The sequence below is a fragment of the Maylandia zebra genome, linkage group LG14, assembly GCF_041146795.1.
Source record: "Maylandia zebra isolate NMK-2024a linkage group LG14, Mzebra_GT3a, whole genome shotgun sequence".
Classification (NCBI taxonomy): Eukaryota; Metazoa; Chordata; class Actinopteri; order Cichliformes; family Cichlidae; genus Maylandia; species Maylandia zebra.
The window spans coordinates 20363260-20391060 of NC_135180.1; the positions used below are offsets into that span (position 1 = coordinate 20363260).

Consider the following 27801-nt stretch of genomic DNA (forward strand, 5'->3'; position numbering starts at 1 on the left):
TCCCAAAAGAGAAAAGCTGCCATTTATTTAATGCTTTCTTATATTCAATGATTTAGGACTGAACTTAGACGATCAAGCAAGTTACAAAAACTTTAACACAAGTTTAAAAGATTACAGTAAGAAGTAACTGAAATGTATATATTAATGTGGATGTGTGCAAGTAATGATTGTTTTCATTCTATGCCATGACTGCCTTATACTAAAAATGCCTTATTTTAACAAGTAATGGCTCCTGATTAACCTGTGAGTTAATTTATTGACAGTGCTGTCCAAAAGTCTTGAGCCACCCCTCATTTCTTTATATTTTGCTTCCACTGAGCCAGTCTTTCTTGACTTTTTTAACGCGTTCTTGCGCAATAGTGCTTTTGTCTTCCTGAAGGTCTTTCAAAGGTTTTATTTGGATATTGGCTTCTTCTTCTTCACTAATTTTCTGTCCGTCTACTGTTCACTGAAGTCTCATCAGAAATGGTCTCAGTGCAAGGTAGAGAAACAGGGAGGAAAGGCAACATTACACAGGTTTTTATTCAAATCGTCGTGTTTTGGAGCTGTATTTGCAAAAGTATCATCAGACTGATCCACCATGCAGTTCCATCAGCTTTTTTAGCATGACATTGATCCCAAACACTCTGCCAAAGAACAAAAGGCATCGAATATCCAAAGAAGAGTTTTGAACGTCTATCAAGAAATCTGGAGAACTTTTGCTGAAGACAAAAGAAATTACAAGAAAGCTGGTCCCACGAAATATTGACTTTCAAGCTTATTAGAACTGTACAAACTCCTTTTTTTGCCTTATGAACTGTATGTTAACGCAGGCTTATAAATGTTTCAAAAAACTGCTGCACATATTTCCCATTTTCAAACAAAAACAAAGAAATGTGGGGTGGCTTAACACTTTTGCTCAGAACCTCTGAATGTAAAAATGTAAGATACAACCGATGGCTCTGCCTTTGAACCTCAATATCACTTTCTTGAATCTCTCTCCCACTTGTCATTAACTTTATAAATCCACTTTCCACGGGTAAAACACATAAAATGTAATAGATTATTATTATTATTATTATTATTATTATTATTGGAGCCTTGTGGTGGCATTACATTTATGCAGAAATGTTGATGAAGTTTCAAATAATAGAGTTTCAAAAATGTTCTAAATGAGCATCTTCTAGTGTCACACACTTTGTTGTACATACTGATATGAATAATTTATTAATTCACATTGTACAGCCCACAATTAACTATCCATCCCACTCCACCAATTAAAAACAACCATTCAGCTTAAAATCCTTCACCTGTGAAAAAAAAAAAAATAAATCCATCACACAATCTCAGTCTCTTTACACTTTCAGTGGCACAGAATTGCTCTCAAGGTGATTTATCAATATATATTTTTTATCTAGTCTTATTTGTAGTTTTGGTCTTCGTTCTCTTGTTGGCAGAAAACACCCAACCACCAACCCGCCATCTGTCCCCGCTGCTAAATACAGGTTCAGTAGAAAATGTTGGCCAAAATTTGCTCCTGTCCCAAAACTGGACCAACTTAATGTCCTTCTGCTCGGGAACCTCCAGGGTCCTCCAATCACTCAGCTCAGCCCCCAGAGAGTTTCCATGCTACAAAGAGCAGATGAATCCTGCCTCTTTAAAGACTGAGTTTCAGTGGAAGGCATAGAGCAGGAGGAGAATGGTGCAAACGCCAATCACCGCGCCAAGGATCAGAGAGTCCCTTCTCTTTCGCAGGTTGATTCGCTGAATGAGGTTGTTGATAGCTGGGAAACGGTCTGAAAGAGTGTAAATTAAGGAAAAATACACAAATATGGGATATAGTAACCTCAGTAACACTATTACTGGCTACATTTCTATAAATCCTAATAAGAAAGACCATTTTCTATCAAATATGTGAGCGCTAATTTTTGAATGTCCTATACTGATTTCAGTCTAGAAATCCTTTAAAGATAACTTTAAAGGAGGTCATTTGGTTCCCCGCATACAACACTGCACATGTGCAACATAAAGGATACTGGCCAGAGTATTGACCTTGCTCTGTATGGATTTCAGCATGCCCCTTTGGAAGGTTACGTTCTCCTTGGTCGCCATAGCAATGCTGAAGAAAAAGAAAGATGTAGCAAAACAGATGAGTAGAGAAAAGTGACAATCCTTCATGTCTTTGCTCTTTATTAGTAATGGAAAAGTACCTCTGACTGTAGGCGAGTTAGAAAATGTAATTTTTATCTTTTCTTTTTTTACTTTGGTTGTCTCCACCAAACATCGTGGTGCTGTAAATCCCCTGTGTCATTCAGTACTGTTTCTAAACCTTTTTTTTGTAAACCAAAACTACAGAAAAGGATTTAAAGGGTAAAACCTAAAATTGTGATCATTCCTGCTCATTCAAACACTATTCCTCCCTCCTACATGCAGTATCTTTATGAGATGGTTAGGCACCTATAAGGGCAGTACAGATGTGCTGTGGTATTGTGCTTCTTGTTCTAAAACTTGGGCCTCAGGAATCTTCAGAGCAGCAAAGTGCAGCTGAGCAGTTGGCAGGAAAAGTTTCAGGCTCTATGTTACACAAAATAATCAATACAAGCTTCAGAGCCCACCTTCAAGCACTTTGTTCAACTTTTAGTTGTAAGAACTAATCCCTAATAATCATTTATTTCTCTTACAGTAACCTCTCCACAGCTGTACCAAAAAAGATCCACAAACAGGTTCTATAAACAATAACTAATGGCTAGATGCCAGCAGCAGTGGCTGCGAGTGGTACTGGTTTGCTTATGCAAGGAGAGAAGTTACTTTAAAAAGACATGACATGCTGAGAAGCATCATTTAATCGGTTTAAAGATGATGTGACATCAGCCAATTATAAAAGCTTTTAGACCCGTTTAACGCCCCTTATATACGACACAATGAATAATATACTATTTGAACATATGTCATATTATAGAAAGGAAAATTTTTGATTCGAGCAAAAAATGTTCAATTATTCTAAATTTTCACTACATGTAGGATTATGCTAGTATTCAGACTGGTGACAAACAGAACTAGTCATAGGGGACCAATTCCTCCCATCTCAGAGTAAAAGGTCCCCAGAGGATGCCGGTGAAAACAAAGTAAATGAAATCACCAGTTGTTTACTCTTTTGGCTGGTAAACATGATGAGCTGTGTGTGTGTGTGTGTGTGTGTGTGTGTGTGTGTGTGTGTGTGTGTGTGTGTGTGTGTGTGTGTGTGTGTGTGTGTGTCGACTGATTACTGAGAGACTATGACCACTGTGTTCGTCTGAACGTGTTGTGCGTGTGATGTGTGAGTACGGGTGGGTGGGGTCTTAGCATCTCCTGTGGTTTGGAGGTTGCTGAGGGGACAATCTGCAGTCTTGGCCTGGAGCTGTGTTTTGGGGATCATGTTCTCCTCAGTCAGGAAGAATCACTTTGCTGATACCAGCAACCTCGACTAGTCAGTGTTAACCGGCTCATGAGAATCAGAGCTGGAGGACAGAAGTGCACTCTGATCAGTCAGTTTTTGTTTTTTGGTGACCTAAACGAGGAATGTTAAACTGTCCAGCAAACTGTTGAATAAAACCCCAGATCACAAATTATGATAGTGCCTCTTAATGCAATATGTGCAGCAAACAGTGCCTCTTCTCCTTGGACTGAGGTCATTAAGATTAAACTAACTACATCTACAAAACTTTTTAAAAGGATAGCCTGTAAACTACAGTTCATTATATTTAAGAAGATAACGTGTTATCTGTCACACCTGAGAGAACTGTAATTTTTAAACCCATTTTTTAACTATAGCCAGAAACCAGAACAATACTCATCTTAAGAGACTTTAAATTATATTGAAAAGAGCCAGCCACATTATAAAGGGGAAATCAATGCAAAGCAACAATGCTCTGTGAGCACATACTTAGCAACAACAAACAAGAAGAAATCTTTGTAAGAACCAGACACAGATGAATAAGGGAAAGAAGGGCTTACCTTATTGTGTCATCCATCAGTCGATCTGAGCTATAGACAGTGAGAAGGAGAGAAAAACGCAAGGGAAGGGCACTGGTTAGATATTGATACAAGCACTGCAGAATAAACAAGGAATCTGCATGCTTGATTTGGCAGAATTTGTATACTTCCTGACACAAAACCAAAGGCCATGCTACAGTATGGTTTGGTCTGGTCAAGCTGTTGGAAGACTGATATACTTTTTCACAAAAAAAAAAAAAGAAAGAGTTGTGGTAGATTCTGTTAAATTAAAAAACAGAACAAAACTTGCACAGTTTTGAGTGTCTTTTAAGATCTCCTCCTGTACAATCTGTGAGTCTCTGAGCTTCTGTACTGATTTATCATTAAAATGGGAGCAAACGCCAGCAAATTGTACACTCATGCGCCAACTGCAACGGATCCGTTGATGTTTGCAAGGGCGACAACACCATTATATTTGGCCCATATAGCAGTGACTGAGTTGCACCAAAAAGGCATTAGTCTTTTTTTTTTCTCTTTTTTATTTGTTTTGTTCATTTTCCCCTCATGGATAAATCAACTCAGATGCCCGGAGGTTAACGTTCTGCATCACTGCATAAAAGAGGGGAAAGTGGAAGGCACTGCTACACTCCTAATCCCACACAAACCTCTTATGCTGTAACACTTGTTTTGTGTCTCAGGTTGCTCATACGCAAAAAAGCTTTCAGCGGTTTATCTTCTAATTGGAATCAATTTGGATAATGTTCCAGAGAACTAAAGTCAACCAAACAAACAAAACTGCAGGGATTGTATTTCATAGTTCAACAGTCATTCATCTTCCATTCAGCAGCTCCACATCCTCCACCTCAATGTGCGGTTTCCGTTAAGCTCTTAACAATGTTGAGATGAAGTAAGAGAAGGCGCTAAAAGATTTATACCTCACTTGCAAGATGCGAGATCTTCCTGATTGCATCACAGTTTTTGTGATTCTGTCATTCTCTCTGTTGATGGGCAAACATGAGAGGAAACCACCAAGAGCTGGAAAATGTGGCAAAAACTGTAGTCTAGGTTACTAGCAATTAGGGCAACTAAAGACTATTTTGGTAGCTGACTAATCTGCCAATTTTTCTTTGACTAGTGGATAGTCAGTTATCTTATAACTTTTATTTATGCTCCCTGTGGGCAAACCTCCCGTTCTAGGTTCCAGTACCTCACTTGCTCAAGTCTGCCCACCTGTGAATATCACTCTGTTGTCTTGTACCACAGCAAATCAAAATAATGACCTACGAAACATATCAGTTTACTCAGAATAAAAAGGAAAATGCACAGTTTGTGTTTGTGTGTGTGTGCACGCATGCATCTGCATCATAAACTTTTAGAGCGCTTTTATTTGAATAATATTATGGTTTGCTGCGAGGTCAAGTCAGTCTCAGATATCTGTGCTTCAGTTTTGATAAACTATTACTGGGTACCAATTAGCAGTCCATTTCTTCATCTGTGACTTGATAGAACTATTTTCTGCTCCAGCTGACTTTTATTTTGCTTTGCAGTGAGTGTTTACAGGAAAGGTGGTAAAGAAAGCCAAGCCCAGACATAACAAGGGACCTTTTTTCACTAGAGCTCCCTACTATCTGTGGTATTGAAAGGTAATATGTCTTATTTAACTTTTTGTCTTCTAGGCAGCGAGTGGGCAGGACCAATTGGACTATAATGCATATTCACAATGTGGGCTGTGCATCCTTCTGTTCTTGGATCACAGCTGCCCACACTGGCACCAACCTGCTTTTTTTGGCAGTAGTTTGTAAGATCGTAACTGCATTTGTCTGACTGAATGAAATCAGTTACAGGAGGTGAAATGATAACTGGCATCTAACTTCATTATGAGTTAGATGCCAGTTACCATTTCACTTAATAAATGTATTATGGGAGCTGGTGGGTGGACTGAAGAAGACTGCAATTAGGCAATTATGCAGTAGGAATAAGACTTTATAGCATTAGAAAAAGACCAGAAATTATATTCTAGGATCTGAGATTTTAAAACATATAAAAACTTGAAATAAGTTTTTGGTTAATAAAATATTAAATTAATTGGTGCGAATAAACACTGTATGTCTGAAAGAGGCCAAAAAAGAAGAAGAACTTAAGAATGCAATATGGACAGAGACTGCTTAAAAGATGGAAGGAGGTGCGACAAAAAAACGAAGCCTTTAACTGTCCTTCTCCTGACAGTGTTCTGCTGATAAATAATGAGCTGAAGAGGAAAAAGAGAAAGCTCGGGATCCGCCTTGATTTATGGAGTTTTTATGTGCAGAGATGAGATGTGGCAAAAGATTTATGCTTTATATCCTCCATAATCATTTTGCAGCTATAGTGGTGAGCTTGATTGTGCCATTTATGTATATTAGAATTTCTGTGGTTTCAGCTTTGAGTGGGGTTCTTTCTGTTTCCCTTGGTCAGTTGTTTTCCTGCCGTCATTAAGTCACTCATTAGCTTCCAGCTAATTGCCCTTTCCATTTTGATGAATCAACCCATACTGTCCATATGATCCGCTGCGATTTACAAACAAATGATCACACAGACAGAATGCTTATTGACAATTATGTACACTTTGGTTTCATCTGAACAGTATGTTAAAAAAAAAATACTACATGCATTGCAAAATCATGGCTACAAGGATTAAAACAGTACTGCCCACAAGTCCTTTAACCCTTGTGTGGTGTTCGTATTTTTGTTACTCAGCCAGTGTTCATGGGTCTGGTGGACCCGCTAGAGTTTTGGCTTTCCAAATTAACACTATCAAACAATTTTATGTTAAATTACTCAACAGATGTTTACTTCATCCCAATTACAAGACATATGAACAGCAAACATGGTTAATTTTTTCCCTTTACCTTTGTTAGATCACATTTATGAATTAATGTGCTTCTCGTTTTTCTTTTATATAAAGTGTTATAAATAAATCAGTTATAATCAAGTGGAGTGAGTGGAAAGACACAACACATTTACACGTGAAAAAATAATTAATTGTTTAATTTTTCTTTTGAAAAAAACTGAACACGGGTCTCACAGACCCGAACACCATACAAGGGTTAAAGTTGTCTCAAGCCAATAGTCCTTTAGGCTTTCTGAATGTCTTTCATAGTTTCTGTTTGGCTGCTTTTTCACTCATCTTCAGTCAAATCCTTGTACCTCACCCTTTTCAGAGGAAGGTTTTTTTTTTGTCTTTTAAGCCACTCAACTGAAAAAAAGCACCTAACTAACCTAATATGAATCAGTATTGTGTATACACATAACAGTCGACTTAGCAAACCACTTTGTTTCTAGCAGCTTGTTGCAAATACACATCATTTGTTCAGCTCAGTCTATGAAAAATGCCAAAGATAACAAAGTTTGATACACACAACATTGTATTTTGCATCAACACGATGATTCCCAAAGAGCTCTTAGCCAAAAACCTGGCCTATGTCAGCATGGTGTGCCTCCCCAGAGCCTGTACCACAACATAATTGATGCAGCGTGGGATCGTCCTGACAGAGAAAAGAAGAAAAGGCAGCCAATATCCAAAGAAGGGCTTTGAATGACCTCCAAAGTTTACATCAAAGTTTAGTTGAAGGGCCAACAGATAACATAAACTGCATGCTCAGTCATCCTGGTAAGGAAATCCCAGAAAGTTCATTCTGTTCATCTGGATGTAGCGTTTCTGGTAGGAGAATCATTTGTCAATGAAGCTATGGTACACGTTTTGCTACTGAGAAGTCCCACTAAAACATTACCAACATTAAGTACTGAGAGGAAAATCAGAACATGCCAGTAAGCAGCTAAACACTTTCAACTCACTGAAATGAGTCTTCTCTCCCAAACCGTAAACAATCTTGATGTTTAAATTGCTTTCACAAGGAAATGGATATGAAATAGATCATAATGGACTGTTTTGTGTGAGCTAGTCAGTGAATATGGTTGATATGGATGATAGATTTAAAATAAGCTGTGGTATTGTCCTCATATCATTACAAAAGTGTGAAAAAACATAAATTAACTGACACAAATTGGTCCACAAACACTTTTGTTGGGTAAATCTATAATTAAATCTCTAAACGTCCTGAACTAGTTCTGTGGTAAGTTGTAATGTGATAGAAAAAATACGAGAAAGCACTTCACCATGTATCCATGGTGCAAACTTAAAAATCGGCAACAGGCTAGACAGACTAAATGCAGGCATCTTGAAGACAACAGAGTGACAGAGAGACTTTGAACACCTGTTTAAAATGCTAGGTGGAAAACCTGAAGAGTTCACCATGATCAAGACCTTGCAAAAAAATTATAAAAGAGATATTGGCATGATATACTGGCCACTACAGTTTTAGAAGTACCAGCCCTGGCTATTTGAGTATTTTCATTATTAAAATGGGCAATTAACTGTCCTTGTTAAAAGAAAACAGATTAACTGGACAACTGTGAAGATAACTAACCCACACAGCCTAAGCACTGTAGTTGTAAAATACCTAACTCTCACCAAATTACTATTGTGTACTTTGCTAAATTATTCAGCAACCATGCTGGCCTTAATGATTAGCAAACAGAAACATTCACAAATTGCAGGTTCTTTGCAGCTGTTGGATGTGGCTCATGGATCGTGCGATTTGATGCCCTTGTTCGTTATGCTGCACTAACTTTTTAATTTTTTATTTGTTATAAAAATGCACAATTTGAATATGTCTTGTTTGATATGTAGATGATATTTAGATGCTTTTTCACTTGAAGCAAAGCATCACATGCAATTCTCATGAGCCTGGCAAACAGAGCTTACACATTTAGAAACAGGCAGACTATAGAGCCTAAATGGACACAAAATGATGAGTTGTGACAGTATTTACTGAAATAAAGACTCAGAGCATATCTTAAAGCTTAATAACTCAACTTTGTGAGTGAAAAGAAAAGCATCCAGAGAATCATCATTGGATTTCCTTGTGAGTTTGAACTAGAAGTCCTTATGTGACCACTACCATTAAAGCTGTTGCAGCATGAACTTTTAATGGACTTACCCCTCCCTATCTCTTGTTTATTTATGAAGGCTAACCTCTATGGCAAAGAGAAATGGAAAAACAGATCTACAAGGATGGAGAAAGAACCAATGATGAGGCGAAATAACAGATCAGCAGCATTTATAGTAGCTTTAATTACTAAATGGCATCAAGTTACACTTGCCAAAGACTATTATAAACTAAAGCTAAAGCAATGAGTATCAGTGACAAAACTGAAAACAGCTTTCAGCTCTAATATGTAGAAACATCTGACTGCTGTAGAACCACATACTGAAAACTGATGAAAGCTATCTTAAAGTTACAGTGTATAAAACCTCACCACTAGATGTCAGTAGATTATAGACTGGATTCAACTTCATTCAAGTTTTTTTTCTTACACCTTCCAATTTAAGTACATAATCCTAGCTATAGTTGCAGCTTTAGTCAACCAAGAGAGATCGAAAACATTAAATTTAGACTGTACCCAGTAATAGTTGTGGCCAATCGGTGTGTTTCTACTACTGTTTGTGTGTTAAAAAAAACAAACAAACAAACAAGCAAATAAACAAACAAACAAAAAAATAGTCTTTCACTATTTGGTTTGCCATCCTGTCTTTAAGTCTGACGTCATTATCCATTTCCGGGTCCAAACTCCGCTTCAGGTCCCACAGTCAAACGGACAACGTGGCATCACTGAGAGTTAAAAATGGTCTAAATTCTTTCATCTTTAATAAAATGATGAGTGTGGCTGCTCTACCAGGTGTAACAATTAAATTTAACATCCAGGCATCCACGAAAACAGAATTTATGAAGTTTAACGGAGTTTGAAGTTAGCAGGGAGTTGGCTCGCTAGTTTCCATCTAAAGATAATATAGCATGTTCTGACTGAGGGATTTCAGAAAAAATTAATACATACCGCTCTGCTATCACTTCTGACATAAACAAAGACAAAAAACTAAACAGCAGTGACGTTTGTAGGGTTACTTAAGTTGAGCAAGCTGGTATATAATGATGTGGTAAGTGGTGGCTAGCTACACAGTTATGGTTAGCATAATATACTGTAAACATGGTAAAGCTGGAGGATGAACGCTAACTTTTTTCCACTTGATTCAAGTTAATGTGAGGGTTTCCAATGGTTAGGGACAAATGTAATTGCATGGCAGGATGCTGTAAACGGGCCAAACTTCAGTCAGGAGAACAACTGAGATAATCCATCCACAATACAAGGTTAGTGATTAATATTAGAGGTGGGAATCACCATACATCCCACGATACGATATTATCACAATACTTAACGCACGATACGATATTATTGCAATTTTTTTAAAATATTTTGCGATATTCAGATTCTGTACATAAAGGTAAGCTTTATCAATATTCATTTTATCTAATATCAAAGTCTCACACTCAGTCTTTCTCTCATTTCAGTCAGTTTTATTGTTGACAAACTGAACGGTTTGTATTACAGTCTAGTCCAACTTAACTGAATGCAACCATCTGGTACAATTATAGCTATTCTGAACTATGCAATTTATGAAAACTATGCAGCCCATTCAGCAACTGAAGAATTTGAAAGTAAATTAAAACAAAATATAATTTTACATTAAATAAAAAAGTTTTAAACTTAATTAAAATAAAACATGTCTTAAATTTAGTTTATCGCTGCCAAAAAAAAAAAAAAAAAGTTAAACACATTTGGACAGTGAAGGAATGTCAGGATTCTTGCTCAGAAAAAGGATCAACATGCTCTGAAGTCAGAGCATGTTCCAGTCCACAAAAACTTTTTTTGTAACAAAATATCGATTTCTGCTGTCCCTGTATCGATACATTATTAGCAAACAAAATATCACGATACTACACAGTATCGATTTTCCCCCCCACCCCTAATTAATATGTTGTTGTATTTGCTGGTCTGTAGTTATACTGTAAGGTTTTAAAAACCAATCTTTAAAATGTGCTGCCGAGAGAGGCCAACAGTGATCACTTAATAAACGCAGAGTAGTTTGGACCTGGAAGCAGGGTTTATACATCATCACTTAACAACTGGATTTGGTTAAGAAAATCTAACCAGTCCACTGTTTATATGCCAGATGACAAGCTTATGTAACCATTTACAGGAGGCTGTAAATCTTTGTGAAAAGAATCCGATACAAGTCATGGAGTCAGAGAAGCTCACTTCTTCCTGAGGACAGCAATACTGAGGTGAGATGTTGAGGATACAATGAACTTTTCTGTCGGTTAGCACCGCTGTTAGCTATTGTTATCCACTGTTACCGAGCATTAATGAAACTTGTTTTTTTTAACTGGACTCAAATTATATTCTCACATGAGAACAAATACGAGAGTTAATTCGCAGAGTGTCAAACTGTCAGTGAGAAAATGTGATTTTTAAGACACTGAAGCCTAACGTTAGCTGGCATAATAGCTTACAACCAGCTACTGTTGTTAAAGCCGGCTCATTCGTAGCTGCTGAAAATGAGTAATTGCAACAATATCTAGAACACATAAACATGTTTATACACATTTTCATGTGTTAGAGGCTTGACTTCAGCTCAGGTGATGAATCTTGAGGTGAGGAGGAAGAGGATGATTTTTTTTTGTAGATGCTTGCCACATTGTCTCCTTTCTTTATATTTTCACTCCTATGGTAAAGCGGACCCCTTCTCAGATGATAAAACATAGGTATGAATCTTCATATCTGAAGGTGCAGTCATGAAATAAATAAAAGTTGCTCCCTGATATTTGTTTCAGTGGGTTCTCTTAAGAATCAATAGAGATTTGCAAGCATTTCACTCACTGCAGTAGCTTGTAGATTAACTGCAAGAGAGCTGTTTTATAGGCTGCAAATTGATTAGTCTTAGCTGACCAGTTTGGAAGCCTCAAGCCATCATTTGCCAATTTATAAATGGTTCAAACACAGTCATTACACAAGGCCTCCTACTTACATTTTCCACGCTAAATTATTGGGGCAGCATGATGAAGCAAAAAAAGTTCAATAAATTAAAACAGATCATGCAGCTTTACATAAAAGAAACCTCATTATTCATGCTACTTTTCCATAAAAGTCACCTTTGACAAGAGATCATCACAGACTGCGCCAGGAAAGTAAGATTTTCACTCAAATCTCTCATATTTATCGGGTATCTGTGGATAACAGTGATACTCACCAACACATTACATCCCTTTTCTCTCTTTTCCCTTTCCTGTTTTATGGCTTTAATAGGATCAATCAAGTGTAACTCAATCCTCATCTCCAGTATCCACTTTCCCTCCCATCTATGCCAATGGTAAGGGGAAGCCCTATAGATAGTATGGGCTGTGGTTTAATAACAAAATTTAATTAACAATATCCTGATCAAATGCAAATGACAAGCAAAACAGCCTGACTGCTGAGAAAGCATCTCAAATGGTAATGTTTAGCTGTGTGTGTGTTTTTAAATAATCTTCATTTTAAAATAATTTATATTACATATTCAGTTAAGATGTTTGGAGCCAAAATATTCTTCGACCCACTCAAGCACTTGAAGCATTAAACTTGTCTCCCTCATGTGCTAAAATGAGCACACCTAAATATTCATTTATCAGCCACGAAATAGAAGCCATCTCCAGCTATTATGTCACAGGAGTACTGTCTGGTACTGGGATGCTGTTAAAGCATCCATTGTGTTATATGGGTTGTATGATACATCCACTGAGCAGTTTCTGTGGTGTGGTAAGATACACTGTTCTCTGTGGGACGCCAACCCCATCAGGGGGTTGCTCGGTGTCCAATAACATGGGCAGTAATGCGTTAGAGTAGCATCCATATGAATGCTAGGACCAAATGTTTCCCACCTGAACAATTCATGGTAATGAAATGTCATGTTATACAGTTCAGCAGTCAGCAGTACCTATGTGATTCTTGAAAACCACTGAACTTACACAGGCTGAATTGTACTCCAATTAACCATCAAATATTGAGTGTTTTGTGAACGCTAGAATACCTCTGCTCATTTTTTATTCTGTTTAACTCAGCAATACCTTTGATTATATCCTTGAGCTCTAACAAATGTGTTGAATCCATTTCCTTCCTCTCAATTATTTACATCCATTTCTTTTGGCCTGCAGTCCTCTTCTTCTTCATCTTTATTTGCACATTGCTATATATCTTGGCATGTTGCTGCCACCTATAGGTCAGTATAGAAGAGTCACAGCATTTGTAGCACCGCATTCCATTTCCTTCTGGACAACACAAAAGAAATGGGGGACGACAAAGAGAAAAATAGACACAGCACACCAACCACTCATGGCAGATGGTCGTCTTCTCTGAGCCTGGTTCTGCTGGAGGTTTCTTCCTGTTAAAAGGGAGTTTGTCCTTCTCACTGTCGCCAAACCGCTTGATCATAGGGGTCATATGATTGTTGGGGTTTTCTTTGTTGTATTATTGTAGGGTATAGCTTACAACATAAAGCGCCTTGAGGTGACTGTTGTTGTAATTTGGCACTGTATTAAATAAAACTGACTACAGACCTACAGAATACAGAGATGAAGGAGCCATGGACACTTTCACTGCAGTATTAAATTTACTGATACTGTTTATCAGTACCATTAAATAGGTGCTATAAAGACATACCGTCAAAAAACAAACAAACAAACAAATAAACAAAAAACACAGAGACATATGGTACACCCTAGGCCACTTCCACTCCCAGCAGAGCTTCGACAACATTCCATTGGTAGACTAGGGACATTGAGTCATTGCTGAACCTGCTACACAGAGCTGTGGCTGCAAGGTAGTTGGTGTCTGGCATGGGTGTAACCCCTGAACCAAATGGTCGACACTGAAGGTGAAGAGCGTAATCGAACTAAAGAGGGAGTCCTAACCTAGCTTGGTTAGCCTGTGGGACTTTGGAGGCAGCCGATAGTTACCAACAGGCCAAGCAGAACACATCTCGGGCAGTGCCTGAAGCAAAAACTGGGCTGTGGGAGGAGTTTGGAGAGGCCATGGAAAAATACTTTTTGACTGCCTCGAATGGTTTCTGGAAAACAATCAGTTGACTCAGGAGGGGAAAGTGGTGGTCTACCTGCACTGTGTATAGTGTGGGTGGAGCACTGCTGACTTTAACTAAGAATTTTGTTGGACGGTAAAAGATCTTTGACAATCCAAAGGTCTGATTGGCAAACTGGGGTGGTTGTTCCCATCTTTAAAAAGGGGGACCAGAGGTTGTGCTCCAACTATAGGGTGATCACACTCCTCAGCCTCCCAAAAGCTATGTCAGGGTGCTGGAAAGTAGAGTATCTGAGGTTCGACTAACAGCTGGTTAGTCGAACCTCGGGATACAGGAGGAACAATGTGGTTTTTGTCCCAAATAACTGCCCTGGTCACGGAACACTGGACCAGCTCTTTATACTCTTGAGAATGATTGAGGGTTCATGGGAGGTAGCCCAAGCAATCTACATGTGTTTTGCGGACTTGCAGAAGCCATACCCTCTGAGTATTCTGTGTGAAATGCTTCGGGAGTATGCGTGGTCGGACCCGTTGCCAAGACCCATTCGATCCCACAGAAACTGTTGCTTTGTCCGCATAGCCAGCAATAAGTCAGACTCGTTCCCAGTGGGTTTTGGACTTTGCTAGTGCTGCCCTTTGTCACAGATTCTGTTCATTTTTTCTGGAGCAGTTTGCAGCTGAGTATGAAGCGACGGAATGAGAATCAGCACCTCCAAGTTTTACGCCATGGTCGTCAGCTAGAAAAAGATGGAGTGCCCACTCCGGGTCAGGGATGCGTTATTGTCCCACGGAAGAGTTTAAATATTTCAAGGTCTTGTTTAGGAGTGATGGGCAAGGGGAGTGGGAGATTGACTCAAAGCGAAAAAGCAAAGGTCTCGATTTACTGGTCGTCCAACGTCCCTACCCTCAACTATTGTAAAGAGCCTTGGGTAGTGACCAAAAGAATAAGGTTCTGGATCATATTCATATCCAGGACACGTTGGACAGATAATAGCTCTCGGCTGCCCTGGGAATCTCTTGGTGTTTCCTCAAACAAGCTGGAGGAGGTGGCTAGATTAACATTTAAGATACCTGTTAAATACAATTTAATGTTGTTGAAACAGGAGCGTTACTGACCTTCGTGCTAGTTGCTTCGTGTTAGTTACTAATTTAAATGCAAATTTATATTTAACTGAACATATAGTAAAAAAGTGTAACTGCTTTATTTCAAAGACATAAAAAAAATCCATAAAATGCTATGCGATTAAAGTTATTTAACTAGACCACACTGTATTTTAAAGGGTCATTACATAAACATCAATTTCAGTATATAAATATTAGCCATGCATTGTGGGAGCAGGTAAAGCCTGTTAGAAAATGAATGGAGAGGTCTTTGAGAGGGAATAATTGCAGCATTATTCCTTTGAGAACTTGATATGGAAAACAAATGCAAATACTAATCAGTCACACTGCTATGTATTGGCCATGTAAATAGCTCTGTGGTAAATTTGTGTTTCGTTTCTTTGTGTGGGTATGTTTGCGTGTGTGTGTGTGTGTGTGTGTGTGTGTGTGTGTGCCCTGCTGCTATCCAATTTTACTTTCCATGCAGTGTGCATCTAACACCTCTGGCACAAACACAGGGAAACGCATAAAAAAAGAACCACATGCTGTTCTGCAGGGGTTGAGAGTCAGCCAAAAGATTGTGGGATACTAAGGTTGCTAGAGATCAGGATTTGATCTTCTCTGTCATGCATGCTCATATAAGACCTTAAGTTATGAATTAACAGAAGAACTTCACATCTGCTATGAAGTAAACGCATGAAGAGAACAAATGAATGTGTCAGAAAAAGACATTTTTATTTGTTTTTCCCAAATCGTGGGCCTGCGCCATCAAGGTTATTCCAGCTTGCTTTCCTAAAAAAAATATCGGACTATTTCACATTTAGGATGGCAACCTTATTCTACTTTTAACTGCTATGGTTAAATAATACAAATGCTTTGGGAACTTACTTTCTCAGATGCTCATGCTCCTTTAGGAACAGCTCTGTTCTTCTGTTGTTGACCCCAGAACCGCTCTTGTATGTCCTAAAAAGGCAGGCAGATACACTCGTGAATAATACTTTTTTCTTTTTTTTTAAATGAATGGTAATTTTCAACATTTAGGCAATGTCAGATTTACTTGTGTGTCAAAATCAAGTTTTCAAAGTGTAGATAAGAAATAAATCTAAAATGACAGCCCAAGTTAACAGGCGACAGCCTTGATCCCAATTCTTGTCTCTGTAACTTTGCATACATCAGAATCAGAAGTCAATCAAAAAGGAGCAATCTGTAAGGCTGCCAATGTAATTTTCACAAGCAGATTGCCACAGGGTACCAAAGGCTGGCTAACTTTCAAAGTGAGGTGACAATCTGCGTTTTATCCTGCAGATCTCACTCTTCTTTGCAAGGACCACTAAAACACACAGCATATACAAGGAATATAAAAATGTAAAAGCCTTGTTCCTTAAACTGCACATTAGCAATGTGATAACAGCGTTAAAGGTGTTAATCGCTTTACTGGTATGGTAGCGCTTTACTAATTCACACAAACTGCTAATATTTGTAGCATATATGGCTATTGCATACAGTGATTATGTAATGATTAATTAATCAGAAAAGCCAGACAGAGAAGGTAAGCATTTTAAACTTTTTTTTAACGACTTGATTGTCTTTCATGGCTCTTTTTGTGTTTCTAACCCATTCTTTTTTTTAACACTGCATCAAATATCTAATTTCCTTTTTGTATTTTCACACCAAGGATGCCACCCTTTGCAATAATAATAATTCTTCAGACTAAATATTGCGTTTCCATAAAACTATAAGCCATGATTGGCCAACTGCCCAAGTAGGTCTGAGTCTGAGAAACTGCAGGGACATTTAAAAATAATGATTCCTTAAATGTGTCATTTTTGTCAGATCTTTTGAATTAAAGCTGCTGCAGTGAACAAAGCAAAATTCAAAGAACTGTTTTCCTAGAGAAAAAAAAAAGGAGAAAAAGAGATTTTTTTTATGGTTAATGAAGAAACAGAAAAAAAACCGTGCTCTCCTCTACTGAGCAGTCAGAAGTGATGAATGGGCGTTGCACCACTCACAAAGTAAACACAGCAAACCCATTCTTTTCTGTTTGATGAATCTCTAGCTATCAGCAGCCCTGAACTGCTGACTCCCATGCCTTCTTCGTTTCTGGTCATTTAACACTGCCCCACCCTCTCGTCGAGCAGGGGAGGAGGAAGGCTATGAGCACATATAGTACACCCCAGAGTGACTGCCTTGAGCCCAATCTGACCACCCTAGCAACTGGGCTGATGCTTCTGTGGGACCAGAATTCTTTGTACTGACAGACCGATTCATCACTCCGGCGAGGCTTTTTAAAAGGGCACCAATGTAAATCATAGAAAACTGTCATTTTTGTTGCTGACATTTAAAAATCAAAGCAGGAGAAGAAGGGTTGTTACATCTCAGCTCAGCTCTGCAGCATGCTATTACTATGAATGTGGTGTGTGTGTGCTTCAGTAGTCTGTAAGCACAATGCAAGTTATTGATATGGTGTTTGATATATGCCTCACTGTTTCATTTGAGTGCTTGTATCAATTAGATAGTTTGGACTCCTTCTTGTTACCACATGGAAAACATATTCTGAAACGTGTGCTGGTCCATTTACTTCACAGCCAAGAGCTCTACTGCCCTCTGCCTGACAAAAGAGAAAATGCTTAGCTGCACCAGATATTCCATCACTGTATTAATGTCATGATATTTTACACATTTCTGTACTGACCCCAAAATTGTATTTTATAAAAGCATCTTGTAACTACGTTAGTGTTCAGATAGGCCAAGGCTTAAACTGTGCTGCCAAGAAGACAATGTAAAAACACAAAGTCCAGAATTCTGTGATCAGGAAATTGTTTTTGCTGTTTTCGACAACAGAATTTTGTCATATATTTTCAAGTCACATCTTATTGCTTTCTGTCTATTATTTGCCAGTATTGATACTTAGGATCATTCAGATAAGGGGTGGTCTCTTTAATTAAAAGTCATTTTCCGGTTGCTAGGCAATAAGTTGCCACATCATGCTAGAAAACTGTATGAAAATGCATCTTTTGCACTTAAAAGATCAGACAAAGGTGCTTTTAAAGTGGTGAAAAAGCAGAAAAAACATTAAAGTGGAAAAAAAACCAAAATAAAAACAATTGGCCAAAAAAAAAAAAAAAAGCTCCACCGATGTCCTATGTAATGAAGTGGCTCCTAAAATAAAGAGATACATTTGCGTCCTTAAAAAAAAATATTACTTTCAGTGATTTCAAATGTAATGAAAATCCTGATTAATACTTTATTAAGTAAAGATTCACACTATATTTGATAACCTCTCCCGTCCTCTGTTAAAACAGAGAGAATAAAATCATGCATTTGACTGCTCCTTTACTGCTGCTGGTGGTTAAGGCATCATTTTCTAGCAGTGTCTGATTCACCACAATATCTGTCATTTCATCGGTATTTTACCTTCTTCTTGTGCTGGACTCAAGACACACTCGAGGGTCCAATGACTTGATACAACATCTCGTGACACAAATTGGTATTACACAAAAGTCTGCTTAGTATCCTGTACCCTATCCTTAGTTTCATAATTTAAATGAAAAACTGCACCCAATGCTGTTTAATCTGTTGTTTTTTCACACTCAGGTCATTCTGGAAAAATGTAAACTATTTTAATTTATAGTAAGCTCCTTAAGAGCTTTATAAATTACTTAATGAATACTACATTTGTATATTTATACATAGTTAAGTGAGTGTATTCCTATTGAACATGTATGCCTGCCTGCAAGACGCCTCTGCATGAGAACTCTTCTCTTTGTACTCTAGATGGACAGGGAAGGATCAATAAGAATCCTGCAGTGCTCACTGTTTGCCATCATCAGTGCCTTCACAGATCAATAAGCCACTGCAAAAAGAAGACTCATGGTCTAGGGAGACCTTCGTTTCAATAAATTCCCTCAAACTGTGCAAATCTGAAGAGAGGATGCACTTCCTCAATGCAAGGCCAAAGTGAGCACGAATCTTCTATTTGTTCAAGAACATGCCAAATGGAAGTGAAGTTTCAATTACCGTATTCCTCTCAGGAATAAGGTCTACGACATAAGAGCAGTGCTTGACCGTTTTTATTGCTCAGCACCCTTTCAGATCAAAACACAAGAAAGCATGCGTGTGTAGGATCTTATCATTTACTATAATATAATAAACAACAACAACAACGACATTAATAAAAATAATAATTAATTAATTAATTAAAACATTCCCACACTGCTATAAAAGCTAAATGAAATTAGAAGGTGCTGTGGCTGAGTACTCACTCAATGTCTTTCCTGACAGACCCTAGAAGGTCTTCCCTTTCCCGGATGGCCAAAAAGTTGCCTTTGGTTTTGTGGAATTCATGTGTGTAGTCCTTCGAGGAAAATAAAGGTTTTTTTGTTTTGTTTTTAAAAAAAGGAATACAGGAAAGACAGACAAACAAACAAGTGGTAAACAGGACAAAACTGAACCACTAAGGCTAGGTTCACACTGCAGGTCTTATTACTCAATTCCAATTTTTTGATCAAATCCGATTTTTTTGTCTACTTCTTCATACTACAAATAAAATGTGACAGCAAACGCGCTTTAGTGTGAACCCTCAAAGCGGCCTGCATGCACAAAAGAAGACGTCACACACAACGCGCTCTGTTTAGACCCAGACCAAACAGTATTGTTTGACTGATGGCCGTTAATATAAAGACTTGTTTCAGACTTCACGTTTCTCAATTTTGCTTTAAGTTATAAAGTTATTTTGTTATTTATATATGGCCTAATAATTATCCTTATTGCTGTTTTAGAGGAGCGGTGCTTCAAAGGATAGTTGCAGATTTCTGTCAGAATCTGCAGATTATGCAGTACAAATAAAATGTTCACGTTTCTCCAACGTTGTCTTCCCAACAGTTTCACTAACATCTGCAATGGACGGCCAGGAAGCGTTCGCGATGTCTTATCGGGCGCTTCTCCGGCACTGATAATTGGTGTCTGTCTTGTGTCAGTGACGTAGAAGACGGATTTAATGCGACCTGACCATTCAAGCAGCAGTCCCTTTCTAAAACATCAGATATGTATCGGATTCAGCACCACATACGAAAGTGACCCAGATCGGATTTGAAAATATCGGATTTGTGCCGTTCACACTGTCACACCATGATTGGATATGGGTCGCACAGGGTCAAAAAAGTCAGATTTGATGTGCTTTCGCCTGCAGCGTGAACGTAGCCTAAGACTCAGTATGTGCTTTAGAAAGTAGTTCTTGGGCTCTTCATTGAGTTCAGTAACTATAACTGAGAAGAAGTCGCTATGAAAGAAAATGATTTCAATTAAATAAAAATGTTAAAAAAAACTATAGAAAACAGATGAGCGACAGGAAAAAAGGAACAAGACAGCAAACCTGTAGGATGTCCCTGTGCCTCTGGAGCGTGTGCATGAGAGCAGCGTTGAGAGCAGCTGCGCCCGGAGAGTTGGTGTACTCCGCCATCTTGTCATTCACTGCAGTCAGCTGAGAGAGAGAAGGAAACAGAGTGGACGGATGGATAGACACGAAGGACGAGGCATATTTCCATTTCTGTTCTTATTATATTCTTTTTGCCGTCCTTTTCCACTGACCTGAGACAATTTACTTACTTTGGCTAGCAACTGTTCAATCTCCACTGACATGGTGTCAAACATCCTGTCCTGGGTAGAGTTGTTTAGCAGAGGTGTGGTGTCTGACCTGAAAGGAAAAATAAGATGGAAGAATATTAAGAATTTTTATTTAAAGCAGCTTATTTGTAATTGGTTTTTAACTCACATTAAAAAAAATCTTGTACTGTTTTCTTGTGTTTAATGGATAAGAAATGTGCTTTATTTCATAGCAGAAATTACACATTCATCAAATAAAGAATTTAAAGCTGTTAGTAAAAAATAAATAACTGTAATCAAACAGAAGTAAGTAATCAAGTTTTTTTTTCTTGATTGGTAATGTTTCAAAAGCCTACTTGGTCTCAAAATCCTTAAGGTCTGCAATAAAGAAACATGTAGTTTTTGTGTTAGAATATTCCATTCAAGCTACTTTAGGGGTGGCTGTAGATTAGCTGATTAACAAATATGCATTTTAACAATTACAATTCAGGCTAGATATGAAAACTCTGAATGATGAATATAATTAAAAATAATAACATTTTGACTAGTAACCCATTTTCAACTCCAATAAAATAAAATAAAAAACATTAAGTTTAAGCTTTGGAACCAATCTTTGCTTTCATTATATCTTTATATCTTTTTACTATATCGTTGTTTTTAAGAATAATATTAAATATGTGATTAAATATGACAACAATAAAATACAATAAATACATCTTTACATTTGGTAAAGATTTATTGCTAAAAGAATATTAATTGTTTCAGCTTTTTAGTAGTTATTAACTCTGCGGTTGAGTGAGAAGCCTAAATCTTACGTGTCTCCTCGACGTCCATCTCTGGAGCTGCTGTAGCTGGTGCATAATTTACTGAAAGAGACCAACTTCAGGTCAAGTTCGTTCTCCAACTGTCTGGCCTGCTTTCGCAGATCTGTAACAGAAGCAATCAACCCAATAAAATACTTAAAAAAAACTAAAACACCATCAATTAAGTATTGCCCCAGAGTAGATGATTGATTGATAGATAGAGAGAGATAGATAGATGGTCCATTCAACTTTTTTGTAATGCTATTTTCTTAATTAGCAACTCAACATGAAGACAACTTGACTCTACTGCTCAGCTGTGATGTCTATTTTGTCTGTTGCTGACTGTGCAGAGAGTGTATAGTAGAGTATGAGAGCTATGTAGAACAAAATTTCACCATGACAAGATTTTCAAAACTGAAAATCTTTTTGTGCATCTTCTATTAAAAATATTTTATATCAGATATCCAAAAAATGTAACACTGAAACCTATACAGAGGAATAATTTATGTTAAACACTAGGGCTGGGCCCTATCATACCGTTCACGGTAATACCGGTATAATGTTGGGCAATGATAAGAAAATGAAATATCGCGATAGAATATGGGTAAAGCGTGCATGCGCAGTGCCTTTGTTTTCATACGCACCTGGCAGAAAAAGCATGGCGGCGACAGAGAATGAGAAGGGCGAAAGCAGATCGTTGAATGAAACAGATGAACCAGAATTGGTTTGTAAAAATGGTTCAGTGGTGTGGAACTGGTTTAGCTTTCGTCCGTCAGATACACACCAAAGCACTATTTTTGGTAGAGCATGCTAGCGGGCTGTCGTTATTACCGTGTTTTTTGGAAAATAAGTCGCTCTTAAAATCAATCCTTTGATTTTCTGAAAAATTGAAGTGCGCCGTATGTATGAATTCTGGTTGTGCTTACCGTCAGTTATATCGTTATTGCAAATTTCAAAATATATATCGTGATAAATATTTTTGGCCATATTGCCCTGCACTATTAAACACTTTCTAGCCAATTTGTTTAATACACACATCCAAATACTCATTAAAGCAAATATCATAATAAGAAGAATCAGAATCGTGTTTATTGGCCAAGTATATGTGCAAACACGGTTCCGGTAGATGGTGACACTCTCAGACAATCAATTAGATAAGATAAGATAAGATAAGATAAGATAAGATAAGACTTCATTGATCCCACAACGGGGAAATTTTTGCTTCAATTCAATGCATTTAGGCATAGTCAAGTCAAGACATAGTCAAGACAACCTGTTGAAGTTCAAATTGTCAAGGAAGGTTATTTGTGTGACTTGAATGTGGCATGGTTGTTGATGGCAGATAGGGTGGTCTGAGTATTTCACAAACTCAGACTCAGGATTTTTCCACATGACCATTTCTAGGGGTTACAAAAAAATGGTCCAAAAACATAAAATATCAACATAAAATATCAAGTGAGCAACAATTCCCTGGCAAACAATGCCTTGTTGAAGACAGAGGAGAATGGGCAGACTGCTTCAAGTTGACAGGAAGGCAACAAGAACTACTTAAATAGAAAACAAAAACAATTGTAAGAACCAAAGTATGGAGAAGAACATCACTGAATGCACTATACATCAAACCTTAAAGCAGATAACCTACCTACAGCACACTGGGTGTCATTTCTGACAGCTAAGGACAAAACAGGGTAGTAAGATTACAGTTCACAGGTTCACCAAAGATGGACAGTAGAGGATTGGAAAAACGTTGCCTGGTACATGTGTCTTAATTTCTGCTGCAACATTAAAATAGCAGGATCCTAAAAAAAACAGGAAAACATGGCTCCATTTGGCCTTGAATCAATAGCTCAAGCTCATAGTGGTGTTATAATGGTCTGCTGGCTATTACCAGGTCCCTTATCTCCAAATGAGCATCAATTACTAAGTGTTTTATCCTATTGTAAAGTGTCCTTGGGTGACTTGAAAGGCGCTCATAAATAAAATTTATTATTATTATTATTAATTAAATGCAGCAGCCTACCAGAGTCTTGTTGCTGATCATATCCATCCCTTTATAACCACAGTTTTGATGGCTGTTTCCAGCAGGATAATACACCATTCCACAAACCTCAAATCACCTTAAACTGGTTTCCTGAACATGATAATGACTTTACTGTGCTCAAATGGCTACCACTGGCTTCAGATCTCAATAGAGCATTTTTGGGATGTAGTGGTACAGGAGATTCACAAATTGGCGCCAACTGTGTGATGTTTTCATGCGAATATAGACCAAAGTCTCTGACCAAAGTCGGGTCCAACATGGTACTACGAAGGTGAAATGTCCCATGAGCAATTTAGTTGTTTTAGTTGTGACTTGTTCAGGGAGTACCCCGCCTCTAATCCGGTGACAACTGATACAGTTGTATCAGTTGTCACCGGATTGGGGGGGGGGCAATTTTAAAAAATATGCCATTTTGTTTTCTGCATTAAACATCAACAAAAAAAACTCCTGTGCTACCGAAAGCTAAAGCAACAAGACCGTTATAGCAACAAAGCTCATTGTTTTAACACTACATTAACCAAGGGGGGGAAAATATGAAAACGCTATCTGCTCACTGCCGACAATTAACGAAGCAGCTGACACACTCGATGTGCCAGGCTGATAAGCTGTTTAGATCAACGACACGGCTTAAACCGCCGAAGGAACAGAGTTAAATGAACTTAGACGGCGTCTAGTTCGCTAGCTTGTTGGGAGCTAACTTGGTATTGTAGTGGCATGTATGTTTTTAAACCATGTTTCTTACAGCCAGAGGTGGAGTGACAGGGGCAAATTGATTGCTGATATTATGAAAACGGTAAAGAAAAAAAAAAAGTGCTGTTATAATACTACTTGCTGTAAACAGGCTCGAGTGTTGCCTTACCTTCCCAGTACGTGCTGGTTCCTATTCCTGCCATCTTTGTTGTTCTGCGACGTCACCAAAATCCGGGTACTGTCACGTGTCAGCAGAAAACGTACAGGACGTACCGCACGACCGCGTCAGCCAATCAGCTACAACACAGCGTCACCTAGAGACCAGTAGCAGCCTGGGCAGAGTAAGGCTGTGTCCCAATTCAGGGTCTGCACGCTTGAAGTACGCATTTCAAGTGCGGTTACGTCACCGCCACGCGACGACGGCTGTCCCAATTCGAAGTGTACTTCAAATGCATACTCCAAATGCGCCGTCGATTTCCCCAAATATCAAGCGTGGTCCGGTGCACGCTTCGTGGTCCCATATATCCAACAATTCATAGCGCGGCGGTGGGTGTGGATAATTTTGCCGCAAAATACGGCAGAAGGGAGCGGCCGAAGAGGGTTTTTTTTCCAAACTTTATTGAACTTATAAAGCGAACAGTCAGTCATTCCAGTTCAGTTTGTACAGTAGATATACAAGGCAAATAAGAGTAACAATATACAGTACAATGAAATAAGAAGGATAAATAAATAAAGGATAAAAAAAAAGACAAAAAAGGGGGGGGGGGGATGTGACAGACTTCATAACAACTTTGTACTTGAAAGTTGTGACAGCTCATACCATAAACATTTCTGAATGAACTCCAATCAATGATAAACCTTTTTTATTGGAAGTTAATTTAAGAGAGTTTAAGTAATATTCAATTTCAATCAAAAACAAATTAATTGATGGGGTTGAGTTTTGAAATTTACAACCAGCAAGCCCTGATCACATGATCTCAGGGACCTGCTGGCGATGTATGGATATTAAAGATCTCTGATATATGTCGGTGCCTGTTCATCCAGAGCCCTTAATGTTAAAGTCATATTCTTAAAGTGGACTCTGAATTTAATGGGGAGCCAGTGCAGCTGGATCAACAGGTGTGTGACATGAGAGTACTTGGAAGACAAGGTCAGAAGCCTTGCAGCAGCATTCTGAACACCCTGCAGACGTTCCCAGGAGGCATTACATAAACAAGTGAACAAAGAATTACAATAGTCCGAACGAGATGAAGGAAATGCGTGTATGACAATTTCGAGTTCTGAGCATGACACAATGGATTCAGCTTTGCAATGTTTCTTAAAATATAATAACAGGAGCAAACCAGAGATTTAACATGAGCGTCCAAAGTCAGAGCTGAGTCAAAGTTTACTCCAAGATCCCTAGTAGAGGATTTGGCAAATGTAGCAAGAGGACCTACATTTTCCATAACCTTGGGCACAAATTTATCGGAAGCACAAAGAAGGACTTTGGTTTTCTCCTCATTAAGTTGAAGAAAGTTATCAGCCATCCAACCTCTAATGGAGTCTATGCGCCTATGCAAAGTAGTTTGGAAACATCTTGGGGCTTAAAGGAGATATATAACTGAATATCATCTGTATAGTAGTGATAAGAAATTCTTCTTAAGAGTGCTCAGAAGGTGCTGAAGAGAAAGCAATTACAACAACAACAATAAAGGTCCCAAACAGGACCCTTGTGGCATACCTGGCTGTAGCTCAGGCAGGTAGAGCAGGTCATCTACTGATCGGAAGGTTGGTGGCTTGATTCATGGCTTTCCGCTAGTCTACTTGCCAAATATCCTTGGGCAAGATATAAACCTTTTACATTACATTACGTTGGTGCATTCATGAATGCACTAACAGCTTGGGAAAAGTGCTTGTGTGAATGGGTGAGATTGAGTGAATGAATTAGTTGTATAAAGCACTTTGAGTGCTCAGAGAAGAAAAGCATAACCAAGTGAACAGTGTTGGGAAGGTTACTTTTAAAATGTATTCCATTACAGAATACAGATTACATGCCCCAAAATGTATTCTGTAACGTATTCCGTTACGTTACTCAATGACAGTAACGTATTCTGAATACTTTGGATTATTTAATATATTATCATGCTTTTTACAACAACGTGAATGTACTATTGCTGTGTGATTTATTACTGTTACTGAAGGTCAGCGACTTCGAACTGTAGTAAAGGGACCTCTGACTAATACGGCGGGGTCTCTGTCGGCTGGTAGCCGAAAAATAGCTTTACTTTGTTGTGTGGGTCAACTTTTCTTGCGAGAGACAGAGAGAGGCGTTGAAAGGCTGCTCCAACGGAACTTATTGTTTCGGAGGAAAACACGAACACGGTGTACAGTCGAGTCTTAATAGCTTACTTACAACTGGGCTCGTCAGGCTCTCTTCTTGGCTGCAGTGGTTATTATTATATTTACATGCTTCCAGCTCCCGTTTTTCCTCGATGACAACTCGTACCTTTCCACTCCCCTTTTTCTCCCTCCTCGCGCTCACAGACCCATAACGTGTATGGCAGCCCATTCTCCCTGCAACACGGACTACACTGCCCATGAGGCTACATTCTTTAGAGCTATGCTTGTAGCATTCTGCCTGTTAGCTTAGCACAACAACAACAAAAAGGCGCTCTCTCACCCAGGAAACACACAGTCGCAGAGAGAGAGAGAGAGCGTGTCGCCCTGTAACCATGGCAACCGTAACGCTGCCGCCTGGAACAACAGAACGTAGCTGTCAAACAAACCCAAACAGTCCTGACCCGCGACAATATCAAACAGGAAAGTACCGCAGTGTAATCCATTTATTTCAACAAAGTAACTGTATTCTGAATACCACCTTTTTAAACGGTAACTGTAACGGAATACAGTTACTCATATTTTGTATTTTAAATACGTAACGGCGGTACATGTATTCCGTTACTCCCCAACACTGCAAGTGAATCATGCACAAAACAGAGATTTGAATGGAAAACTGTTCTTGAAGTACACAGATAGAGAGAGGGTTGTGCAGGAAGTGCGATTTTTATTGTGGTGGAAGCAAAACAGCGAAAGTAAGAGGGAATTCATGATGGTATTTATTAAATGTGAAGTGTAATTTTGATCTTCTTTTGCTGCTTGTTCAGTCAGTTTTGGTTGAAGAGTGACAAAACCTGCAGCTTCAGAATTTGTGAGATGTTGGCTTTCAGCCACAGCGGCATGTTGGGCGAGAAAGCCGACAACTCACAGATTTTGATGTGTTGGGGCCCGCACTTTGTGTTTACATGTTTGTGTGGAATCTGTTTGCCTGCTCTCATTTGCTGTTTTAGCTGTTTGGTGGTTGTTGAAATAGCTTTAACCTGAGATTCTGGCGATTCTTACAAAATACATATTTATTCAAAAATCGATTCAGGATTTAATGAATCAATATCGCATTATTTAAGCTATAATTGATTTGAACTGGAAAATCTTTTTTTTTTTAACCTACTCCTATGAAATATTCACACCAGGCCATCTGACAACAACAGCCATGCCACATTTATTCATCATTCTTCCTCTGTTTGGTTTCAGCAGGCTGTCTTGAGGATGTTTGCATGTCTAAGTGCTTTG

At 38.4% G+C, this 27801-nt stretch overlaps 1 protein-coding gene across 2 annotated transcripts; it reads right to left on the reverse strand.

Moving 5' to 3' along the window:
- On the reverse strand, positions 1 to 24546 carry gosr1 (golgi SNAP receptor complex member 1). 2 transcript variants are annotated; one of them, XM_004543817.3, is made up of 9 exons: positions 24362 to 24532; positions 21474 to 21585; positions 20662 to 20749; positions 20429 to 20536; positions 19320 to 19411; positions 15946 to 16020; positions 3973 to 4002; positions 2016 to 2098; positions 1 to 1775 (listed from the first exon to the last, which is right to left on the reverse strand). In XM_004543817.3, exons 1-9 carry the CDS (start codon positions 24393 to 24395, stop codon positions 1651 to 1653), a joined length of 747 nt encoding a protein of 248 aa, XP_004543874.1. In that variant the 5' UTR covers positions 24396 to 24532; the 3' UTR covers positions 1 to 1650. The 2 variants fall into 2 exon arrangements, with proteins under 2 accessions (XP_004543874.1, XP_004543875.1); XM_004543818.6 differs by lacking the exons at positions 1 to 1775; positions 2016 to 2098; positions 3973 to 4002 and adding an exon at positions 4009 to 15866 and having other exon boundaries at positions 24362 to 24546.
- Between the last annotated feature and the right edge of the window lie 3255 nt (positions 24547 to 27801).

Bases quoted from the DNA above. Each gene is read 5' to 3' on its own strand.
- gosr1 (XM_004543817.3), bottom strand. From the start codon at position 24,395: ATGGCAGGAATAGGAACCAGCACGTACTGGGAAG. The intron at 20,750-21,473 runs GTAAGATTTAGG...TTTTCCTTTCAG, and splicing joins GATGGACGTCGAGGAGACAC to GTCAGACACCACACCTCTGC. The intron at 2,099-3,972 runs GTAAGCCCTTCT...CTTTTTCTTCAG, and splicing joins CTGATGGATGACACAATAAG to CATTGCTATGGCGACCAAGG.